Raw genomic sequence first — 12,059 nt, 5'->3', positions numbered from 1 at the left:
TATAATTGAGTTTTCCTCCAATTTGTTCACTATTGTGTCATTTCATATTATTGTCACATTGACCATCCAACTCTGGAAGAGTTCTTTCACATCATCGACTCTGTATTCTAAAGATGCTGTCCTGACAATGTATAACTGTCTTTCACAGGGTACAGCCAACACGCTTCACGGTTTTGACACCTCTTCTTCAGGGCTGTAATATATGATTCTTTCCTCCTATTGCACTATGTAATATTTCAGGCGTGCTGCTCAAAAAGAAGCGCTCATACGTGTAAGCACATCCATAGTTGTAGTAACCTTCGAGGGATCTTTCTTAGACCAACAGCCTAAATAAAGCACTCCCGAGTTTCATAATCCACAACCAAGTGTTTACTTATTAAGTCGCATAAAACAAAGAGCTTCAAATTAAAATCCACGGCACACCTCCAAGACACCCACTCAATTGCACAGTTCTCCACATCTCAGCAATCCAGTTTATCATTGTGCCGCATCAGTACCATCATTTCGAGCAGTTAATGTCATCAATATGCAAACCTCTGATGGTGGATTGTCAGACTGTGGAGAGCTTTATCTGGGCAGTCACATTTAAAATACAGACTGCAGGAGTGACTTATAACATTCTATATGTATATAGAGAGAGAGATGCAGATAAAAAAGGAATTGAAGGTGAATAAGGACTCCCACTCCCTGCCTTCTGGAACTTTATACTTAGTATCAAGCCCCTCTTTATATTCTGCAAGGACTGAGACCTCAAAACAGATCTGGAATGTTTTTATTAAAAGTCCCAAATGCCAGGACTGCTCCTAGAGGGACTGGACACAACCTTCAGAAAAGTGTGCAAAAGTGTGGCCCAGTAGTGCATTTTACAGTATATTTTTTCTAATACACTGGCTGAAAATTAAACTTTTCCTGGGGAGTTCTGAAAAACACGCATGAGAAATATTTCAATATTTTCATAAGGTCCTCAATTAGCCTGATCCTCTCTGGGGTTTGAGGTGGTTCATCTCCCAGGGAAGCAACAGTGGCAGCTAGTGAACTATTACATTTGGGGAAGGTTGACACATATTGCTAATAATTACAATATGTCTTGACAGCTAGAAAGATTATTCAATATGCTGGAGGGATGGTTGTGTACCTACATTCTTTGATTGTAAGAATGGCACTTTATGTTGTATTGAAATGTATATAATGAAAAAATAAAGTTTGTTTTTTTAATTGGGGGGGAGGGGGGGGGAGTACAATTTTAGCAACCTCCACACACTTTTTTTTTAACTGCCAGCATAGTACATTTCTGAGCACAATTGTCAATTCAATGGGCTAATAAATCGTGTTCTAAAGACAGCAATGATTTTGTTCCTGTATAATGCTGCAGTAAAGTTGTGTTGTGCAGACCGCTCACCCTGAAGGGTGTTGTGAGATCACCTCCTCCCAATACAACATTTTAAGAAAGGGGGAGACAATGGTGCATGTTACAGTCTTCTTTCCCCCAAACATGGCAAAAAGGCTATGGGATTAACAGGCTCTTCAAGTAGCCTGGGTATGCAGTTTGACATGGCATCCCACATATTATACACCCACCACATTCCTCACTTCCACCTTATACCTCTTAAGCCCCTTCCAAGTGGATTTCCAGTCTATTATTGTGACTGAGAATCTTCTAGGAGGTAAAAGGATAGACAAACAAAAATAACACAGATCTCATAGTCTCAGTTAGCAGACAGTGTTATACCGCAGGCCAGACAGATCACACATGGTCAGACACAGGCGCTTCAGCTCAGGTTACAAAGACGTCACTCACACCTTCAGACAGCAGATTCATCTACAAAGTTACACCAACTGTATGAGCTGTGCCTCCATCCACCTGCAGCGATGACAATGTCATAAAACCTTTATCAGGGTAGATGATCGACTGTCTCCACAAGCCAGAGCAGACCAGAGAATTAAACCCAGGGATAATTGTCCTTTAATTCAGTAGGCATTATCATTGAAATATCAGATCAAATATATTATGAAAAACAGTAATTTGGTTCCAGACATCAGTTTTGCATTCACTGAAAAGCCATGTTTCAAAATACTAGAATTTTGTTCTGGGAAAATACACTTAATTACCCCGAAAGTCTGTTATTTTCATAATAACTTTTTGTCCTAAAAATAACTTGTTTAGTAAATCCACAACGTTAGACCATAAACAGCAGCTTGGCATGCTCATCAAGTACTCGCATGAGCTACTTACTGTCCAGGTGGAAAGAATCTGCCACACATGCCAGTTTATCAGAACAATGTGGCAGAGATGACCATCATATGCTGCTAAGTCAGAGATGAGCCCCCTCTACCCACGAAATGCCCATGAAAAACACTTTATGCTTAAAATTAAATAAAGCCTATGATGTTCAGCATAAACCTACTTATGCCAAGGCAATATCACGTCAGCAATGCCACCAATATGCCAAGAACGGCCACCTCAAGCCAGGGTCACCACCACGCACAGTGTGTCCATAATTTGCCATGGAAACCCACCTTATCCCAGGGAAGACGGGGATATGGAGCCAGAAGGCAATACAACCATTGATGGTCAGAGGAGGATGCATTTATATAAATGCTAGGGTGTGGGACCCCCACATACAAAGCTGCAGAGGCATCTGTGTGTGCAAGCACACATACTTGGAACACATATAGACAAGACATCTACACCCACATAAATATGCAAGCACACACATCCATGTATACTTCACCGTCGCCCATTGTCTCCTCACCAGTGAACTCACAAACCTAGATGCGCAGTCCATAACCACTTGTCCAATCCCTGCTCTTTTGGTGAGATGCCAGGTGGCGAGGCCAGAAGTAACTGGCCAGAAGTAAGGTCTGGGGTACTCGACTGCCCGGCCACTAACGCAACAACAGCGGCAGGGTGCGTGGCGGAAGTGCCGGTCTGGAAGGCTGACGACCCGGCCCTACTGGATTGTGAAGGCGATTTTCACCCACCGTCGCAGCAATGATTGGACTCGATTTGCTGCTTTCCCCTGCTTATCGGAGCAACGGCCCCCCCTCCAGCTGGTCATTATGTGTGTGGGCGCCCTGAGAAGATTGTGTCGATCCCGATGGCGGTGAGTGTCTCCTGCTGCCCATGCTGGGATTGTTTGCCTGCTGATTGATTAGCTACACTACCTTTTCCCAGTCGGATACCTTGATCCACCTACACCTGTGACGGAGAGATTGAGTGCATTTGTAATTTAAACTGGGCGGGCCTGGGTCGAGTATTGTGATGCTATTTCAGTGCAATCCGGTGCGGGACTCTCTACCTCTGGCTCGCCCCAACTTCTTCCCGGCCTCTTGTCTATACTGCGGCCCTCTCTCAGGCTGTCTGGCCTGCCACCCGTCCGGCTGCCGCTTTGGGGGCCTCTGCCACTTCCGTTTTGCCCTGTGGTCCTGCAACATGAGTCGGATCTCCTGGATCACTCCCCCCTCCCCCCCCTGCAGCATGGCACCAATGGCTCCAGTGCTCTGAATGTGCTGCTCATGGCTCCCGGAGGCCACACATCTTCCAGGGTGGTTGTATCCACACACAACCCACCGGCTGCCGTGGCAGCGCCTCACGGCCAACGCGTGATCGCAACAACACCTTCACCACCTTGCGCTCTCTGACGCCCACCGTGCCGGATGACTACAAGCTCTCCTAGATGGCGACGTGCCTGCGGCTGGCCTCCAGCGTCATCTCTCACCTGGGCTCCCACCTTCTCTCCTGGACTTATTGACTTTTGTTCTGTCCTGACCGACACTTGGCTGCTGTTTTCGGACAGTTTCTCTGGACTCTAGCCCTCCTACCATGTCCTCGGCCTTAACCCTTTTCCCCGTGGATGATCCTCAAATGTTTCCTCCCTTTTGTGCTTCCCCTTCTCTCCATACCCTTGCATCCCTCCCACCCTCCCTTTGTGCTGTGACAGCATCCACACTTATGGAACTCTGCTCTTTGACTTATTGTAATAACTCTAATTAATGGTATTTGCTTTAGACCTGGCACCATATACCATTACTATGTGATTTAGAGATTATTCAGTCATATCCCCTCCCTATGTATATAGAGATAACTCTAATCACTAGTGTATGCAGTAGACCTTTGTATTTTCTACCACTCTTATGTGACCATTAGAGTATTTCCGGTCATATCCCTTCCTATGTATATAGAGATAACTCTAATGTCTAGTCTCAATGTGACTTTTAGAGTATATCCATGTGTATCCCTTCACTATGTATATAGAGATAACTCTAACGACTAGTCGCCTATGAGACTGTTAGAGTATATCCATGTGTATCCCTTCCCTATGTATATAGAGATAACTCTAATCACTTGAACATGCAGTAGTCCGCTTTGTTCTTTTCCATTCCTATGTGATTTTTAGAGTATATCCAGTTTTACCCCTTCCCTATATATATAGAGATAACTCTAATCACTAGTTTATGCAGGAGTCCGCTTTGCTCTCTAACATTCCTATGTGACTCTTAGAGTATATCCATGTGTATCCCCTCCCTAAGTAGATAGAGATATCACTAGTATATGCCTAGAGTTTATCCTTTTGCACCTTCTCCTTGTGTGACTATCTCTTGTACATTTGCAAATTTTTCTGCTGTACCTGTTTTATAACGCATGTAATCCTAAGTATAGCCAGGTGTATCCCTTCCCCCGTGTGAAGAGATAACCCTATTCACTAGAACAAAAAGAAATGTGTTCCTTATGTAACGTAACTGATTCTATGTAAAGTGCTTTGATAACATGTAACGGAACTGGTGCTATGTAAAGCGCTCTGATAACCTAATCGGTTCAAGTTCGCGCTATATAAAACTCTAAAAATAAATAAATAAATAAATAAATAAGGAACCTCCTGGATGCTTTACAGTGATATGCTAATGTGTTGCAGTCCCACACTGTCAGTATCAGGGAGGTATGTTAGTAAGAGTCTTCCTGTAACAGTGCAAGCATATATTTGTACATCTATGGAGGCCAAATGGCTTACACAGAGTTCAAGCAAAAAGAACAAATGATGAACGCAATGCTGAACAAAACATTCACCCCCCCCAGTCACAGATCTAGATTTAATGCATCGTTTTTTGCTCACCACTCCACCCAAGTTTTGATCCAGCCATATGCAAATCAGTCTTGACACTGCTCCCCATGGAAACAGTCCAGCCCGAACTGCCAGGCCAGGTCCTCTCTCGGATCGGAAATAAGGATCTATCCCCCATAGCCTTTTCAATCCAACTAATAGACTCACATGTCCACCAATCAAATACTAATCCACCACTAATCTTTTTTGGTCTTTGGATTAGCGTGCTATTCGCAGAAAAGCGCTTTTGCGCCTCGTCAGGGATAGTAAGAGCTATATAAATACAATACAATACTATACAATCGAGGTATCACGCCTCATCAGGCAGGCTAGCTTGAACCCAGTGGCACAGTGAGCACAAGATCCATGTCTGGCCATACCCTTCCCACTTAGGGTGACAAAATCAAAAAGAACAAATAATGGACAGAATTCTGAACAATTAAAACATTCACCTTCAGTCACAGATCTGAGTTTGATCCATAATTTTTTTGCTCACCACGCCACCCCAGTTTGCAACCAGCCATATGCAAATCAGTCATGACTCTGCTCCCAAGGGGAACAATCCACCCCGAACTGCCAGGCCAATTCCTCCGTGTACCAGAAACAAGCATCCTGGGACTGGTTTCGGAGTATCACCCCTCAGCAGCCAGGCTAGCTTGAATCCAGTGTAACAGTGAGCACCGTACGCACATCTGGGCTTACCCGTCCCACTTAGGGTGACAAAAGCAAAAAGAACAATTGATGGACAGAATACTGAACAAATCAAACATTCACCTCCAGTCACTAATCTGGGTTTCATTCATTGCTTTTTGCTCACTACGCCACCCCAGTTTGGAGCCAACCTTATGCAAGGAACGGTCAAGACTGATTTGCACATGGCTGGGTCAAAACTAGAATTGCGTGGTGAGCAAAAAAACGATGAGGCTAAGATCTCAGTACTGTAGACAAATAATCAACTTTCTGGATCCAAGTTCTTCCAATTAAAACACATCACCCTGAAGATCATCATTACGCAACGGGGAACAGCTTGTGGACACCAGCTACCCACTTGTAGCTGCTGTTTACTACAATACACGTGCAGTGCGGATGTATGCAAGCTAATCTGTGACATGTACAGTGGAACAAAAGACCCTTCATAGTATGCAAAAAGGATGTAAGGGCATCAGAGGAAGGTTCTCAAATCCGTTTTATTTTATTGCCAGTGAGACTCCCCAGCAGCCGGGGCACGTGCAAGTAAGAGTGGTGAGGCTGGGTGGGGGGGCTGGGATATTCGACAGACAAAGCAGAGGGAAAAGCAATTATTTATTTAATTTTCCCTTGTGGTCGTCTGTCAAATCACAACCCCATTCACACACACCCTCTCCCCCCCCACCCGGCCCCACCGCTCTTTCCTGTACAGGCTGCTGCTGCTACCCAGTTGGTAGAAGAAAATGTCAAGATCTTGATCAGCAAGAGGGTCGGGCCTCATTTGTATAGGATTATGCCTCATGGAACTGTGGTCCACCACCAGCATCAAATACCAATTCTGTGTTATTATGCCAGCAGTGGAAGGGCCTACACTGTGCTAAAGCCGATCACCTTTACCCTTGACGGCTTTCGAATGGTGTGCATGGAGGTGTTGAAGATTATCAAGGGATTCCCTCCACTGGTTTCATCAGTTACACCACACAAACCCCTCCTGCACCTCTGGAGCACTCAGCTGAACGTCACTTTTCGCAGTCTTCTCTGGCAAGGCATTGCTATCGGGGGTGTAGGGGAAACTTACTGTCCACCTTGCTCGACAGCCAAAACAATCCCTCATTAGATGCCAATAACAAATCAAATTTGAGGTTATAGTCCCAGAACATCAGAATCAAAATATTGTCTGAGATAAAAACTGTGTCTTAAATGTGGTATCTCCCCTCTTGGAGTTAGAAGTCGAAAATCTACAGTGAGATATTTCTGTAAACGATACAGGCACAAAACTCCTGTCTGAAGGTATTTTTGCTAACAATACATTGGCACGCAACACATCTGACATTATGATTATCAATCTGTGATACTTGAAAATCAATGAAATATGCTGATCAGATACAGAATTTTTCGACAGTGACCCAGAGATAAACAAATGTAACTTAGTACCAACAAAGTCAGTTGCTTAGCACAAAGCAGAAATACAGGTGTCATGGAAAGTTAAATACCATTGTGTACTGATTGCATTGATTTCAAAAACACAAACCCCCAACAGCATTCTCCGTCTCCTGCTGTAACACCCTCCACCCTGAGTGCAACATCATATCCCACTGTCCTCATTTGCTGCCATGTGCCCCCATTACTGACATGGTGCTCAGTTGCTTTGTAGCTGCATTCGCACTACAGAAATCCAGAAACATAAAATATGAACAAAGTTGTTAACATCTCATTAACTCTACTCAATGCAAGTAAGAAAAGAGGTAGGTAAAGAGGATCAAAATATGAAGTACAAGCATTTTTGAAACCACACAAATGTAAAGAAAATACCCACCCGGATTTAAGGTCTGTAATTCGTAAACAGTTGGTTGAGTCCAGTCCTACTTTTCCATTTCGGACCACGGTGGAAATGAAGGGTGAGAGTGCTGGAGAAATTCGACTCAAGGTAGCTTCGGGAGACATTTTATCTCAATGTTCCGAGTCGTCTCTTAAAGTAGAAGCAGATACCCTGAAAAGGAAACCAGGGACATTGAATCCATGCCTTCGGTGAGTGAACAGATCAACGTATGTATATATTTTCATGAACTCTGATATATATATGGAACAAAGTCTTGTGCAAGGCGTTAGACACTGTAGATAAGATACACTAGGGGGCATTTGCGTCACTGTGCAGTGCTCAAGGTGAATAGTATTGCTCATTTTGATATATTTTAGGATTCTGATATAGCGTAGGGTTTACTCCAAGGGGCAGTACGGCGCTTTAGAGAGAACACAAGAGAGAGAGAAAGTGAGTGAGTGTGTGACTCATTTGTCTCTTTGCACATATTCATCAGTGACCTTAACTGTTTTAATGAGGCGCTATTTTGAGCACTAACGTATTTTACAGTACCTGTGTTATGAGATCTATTGTATCTCATCAGTTATTGTGTAATGAGCGGTTCCACGTTCATTCCAAGTTCAGCGGATTTTGAAACCCGTTCAGCAGAAGAATCAAAACCACAGAATTTCTGGAAATGAAGGTCAGTGGCCCCACTAATATTTACGAACTTGTGCAATACAAAAAAAATTTAATTCTAACCTTAACTAGGAATTTTGCTTGGTGTTCATTCATAATTACTATATGATCTCTACCAAATGAGTGAGAAGAAGGCGTTCTTGTAGCGGCCTGTAGCAGATCTCGCCGCATGATTGGGAATCTTACTCTTCGTAATAAAATTGCTCCTGGACTGTTCCAATCAAACTTTTTTGCAATGCATTTGCTTCACTGGACTCCTGCTCGTTTGCACAAATTGAAATTAAAGGAAAATAATACACGTTGGAGCTGCAATTTGGATCCAGGTACACATCAACACATGTTCTTTGATTGCTCACTTTTAGGTGATTATTGGACGTCTATCCAGAAGCACTTGACGAGTATTTTTAATGTTCCTATTAAATTGTCTTTCTCTTTGGTTATATTGGGCCCATCGGCATCAACGACTCCTCTCTCTTTAGACAAGTTGGATATGTCAATATTGGATTTACGTTTATCTATTGCAATCAAAGAGATTCTTACGGAATGGAAGTCCTTCCAACACATCTCTTTTCACACCTGATGGGCCTGGGTGTCTTATCTTCGTAGTGGTCATAGATTACATTCTGAAAGTCATTCTTCGCCGGTTATTTCCAGTGCAATCTGGCAAACCTTGGACACCTTTGTCCAACGGGGCTCTCTTGTCACTGGGGCATCCAACTCTGACACCTCGTCTACCTGACCTTTTATAGGGATGCCTATTGTGCATATTCTTTTTCTTTCGTTCCTATTTTCTCTTACTCATGTTTGAAGGAATTGCTCAACTAGAATACCCCTGACCCCTCTTTCCCTATACTCCTGCTTCCCCTCTCATCCCCCCCCGCCCTCATATACCCTGCTCGATATCTTTTGTGAGACAGGCTTTTTAATCTGGGAGTCCTAATTAATTCTTTTGAACGTGTTTAGGGGGTTTACTCTCCTCGTTACCTTTCCACGTATGCTGTCTTCCCTAGCCTGTATCACTCTTTGCATTTACTATTTGTACTTTTCTTGTGTTTAAATTTCAATAAAATTATTTGAACATTCAAAAGGTAACTTAGGAATGATTCACAAAACTCCACTTTGAGAAACATTGTTCTGAAGTTTTAGTAAATCACAGCTAATTCCAGGAAATATCTTGTGAATTTAAGGCAGTCGCAGATTCACAAGAGCTGTTCTGTCCTTTATCTGTTTAAGCAAATGTACTGGTGGATACTTCCTCTGCAAAATGGAATGCTAAACTTATACTTTGAAACTTCTCTGTTCTCTGTAGAGAAACTGCTTATATTACACGACCATCTGTTTTGGGGGCATTCCCTCCCCTTTTGCGACATGAACATCGATTTATCTCTCCCCTTGACAGGAGTAAATCTATAAAAGCTTCCAGAGTGAGAAACTATCTATAAAAATGCTGTGACTATCCACAAACCTGCATGTTTGTGGGCGTTCTACAACTTTTACAGGTATACTCCTGGAAGCCCCCCAGAACCGCCCCGAAGTGTATATTTGAACACATTGGAATTTCAGTGGTTTTCTTCTGAGTGACCAAATTTCATTTATAGAAGCAAAGTCTACATTTACTCCTTTTGTGAATCGGGCACAGGATTTTGACTTCGTAAATTCCTGGATTTGCATTCCAAGGCTTCAAGGAAGTACCAACATTCCTTTATGAATCTGGTCCAACAACAGCAAAAAACGAAGTCCTGAAAACATATTTGGACCATCAAAGACCTCTCACTGACTCCGGGCAGTGAGAAACCGGACAATGACAACAATGCCCTCAGAGGATCATATTTACACCAAAGGGATTACCCACAAGACAACCATATACAGGTGGTGAGACGAAAGGTCATAGGAAGCACACTGTTGTATGGTTTCTAGATGATCAAGTCCACACAAGGTTGGCCACCTACAAGCCCCCATTCTCTACTCCTTGCTGCTCCCACTTACATATCACCCAAAGATGCCAATGCTGCAGGAAGGAGTTTTTCACAAAACACAAATTAAACATAACATTCTTTGCCGGGGTGACCTCTATGTTGATGGCAAGTTTCGCACCAGGCAGCAGCTATATAGGGATACACAGCCTTCTCCTGTGGACGTATTCCTCTATGTCTGCCTGCAGGAGGGTTTCAGAGAGTACACCCCCTCATACCCTCAAGAACCTCCAGTTGTCGCTCCACTGCATCATGTACTGCGTGCTAGCACTGCATCCCACCTGGTATCTACACTTTATCACAGCGAGGGTCTGTCCCCCATGTCCATCCTGGGAGAAGTGGGGAGACAACGTTGGACAGGTGGTCACGGACCAACAATGGGTTTATTGCTGTAAAGAAACGGAACAAGTCTCTTCCAGTAGTCGGTTGCGTATTACACACTACAAGTTCCTACACCGTCTTTACTACACTCCTGTCAAGCTACACAAATACAAACTACGCAACACTAACAAGTGTGACAGGTGTAGGGCGGAAGCCGCCGACTTCCTTCACCTTGCATGGGGTTGTAGTTCTATCTTCACTTACTGGCAACAGGTATTCACCACGCTGGAGTTGATGACTTTACAACAAATCCATTTGTCCTCGCTTACCGCACTACTTGGGTACACGGAAGAGATTCCTATTACATACCGTAAATTTGTCTCATTCTCTGTCCTATTAGCAAGGCAACGAGCGGCCTGTAGAGGGGGCCGCGGACGTGCACCCTAATTCAAAGATTGGATCAGTGATATGATACTCTGGCTGGATCAAACGTTCACATATGCTGAATTGCTCCCACTTTCGTCTCGACCCCGCAATATTTGGGGCCCATTTAAACCGTATCTCCTTGAACATCCGGTACAGACTGGTAATGAGTCTTAGCTAATCTTCCCATCCTACAATTTGCGACCTATATGTGAATGGTCGATGATTGATCATTCTTATTTTTGACTGTCTGGTCAGTTCCCTGATCTCCTGGAATCGCTACAGTTTCTTATTCTCGGCTATGGGGTATGGTTGAAATATGTAATTCATGTACTGGCATTGTGTATCAGGAATAGGTTGTGGCAATCCGAAAACTTTACGGTCGCTGCTGTGCATATACAGATCTCTGTAATGTCATTATTGTGCTGGTGTGTGCATTCTCATTGAGTATTACTGTGATTACTCTGCTTGTTGTTAGGAAAATTCAATAAACAAAAACAAAAAGTCCACACAAGGAAAATATAGCTTTTTAGATAGCCCTTTTGGTATTTAGTGCTACGGCTCTCGACAGAGCGGACTAACGCCTGATACTTACACTTACCATATGAATCCATGTCACAAAAACACGGCACTCCAGCCCTGGACTTTTCTTCTACGTAGCAACGATTGCAGGTGTGACAATCCCAGAAATATAATAGCATTAATGACTTTACCCATTTTAAAGGTGATACTACATGTAGCACTGATGTGCTTAATGAAATCTCAGGACTGAGGACAAGGTGCTGATGTGGCACAGAGTCATATGGTACAGGTAGCCCTATAGGCCTGCTTGCAGGGACGCATGCTTTATATTCTTCAGAGCCCAACTATGTGTACTAGAATTACAGTAAAGATGGAGTTTATTTATTTTAGGTTTTTGACGATGCAGGGACATTGCTTCAGGGAGGCTCTGACTTTTTCAAGGAACATGTTGTCCCAATAGTATCAGGACGAAGTGATGCAAACAGAGAAGAGTATGGTGTGTGGATCAAACTTAAATCAAATATCAGAAACAAGGAA

The 12,059-nt window shown here is 43.4% G+C and overlaps 1 protein-coding gene across 2 annotated transcripts in view; it reads right to left on the bottom strand.

Moving 5' to 3' along the window:
• BABAM2 (BRISC and BRCA1 A complex member 2) overlaps positions 1-12,059 on the bottom strand; it is a 961,268-nt gene that overhangs the window by 939,964 nt on the left and 9,245 nt on the right. For both annotated transcript variants that reach the window (XM_078647504.1, XM_078647505.1), the window contains exon 2: positions 7,603-7,776. In XM_078647504.1, coding sequence (XP_078503630.1) covers positions 7,603-7,730 — 128 coding nt within the window. In that variant the 5' untranslated portion in view covers positions 7,731-7,776. The remainder of the gene's footprint in view (positions 1-7,602; positions 7,777-12,059) is intronic.

This window comes from Lissotriton helveticus, chromosome 6, assembly GCF_964261635.1.
Source record: "Lissotriton helveticus chromosome 6, aLisHel1.1, whole genome shotgun sequence".
Lineage (NCBI taxonomy): Eukaryota > Metazoa > Chordata > Amphibia > Caudata > Salamandridae > Lissotriton > Lissotriton helveticus.
Note: the sequence above shows the minus strand (reverse complement) of the source record. Positions and strands in the feature narration are given on the sequence as shown.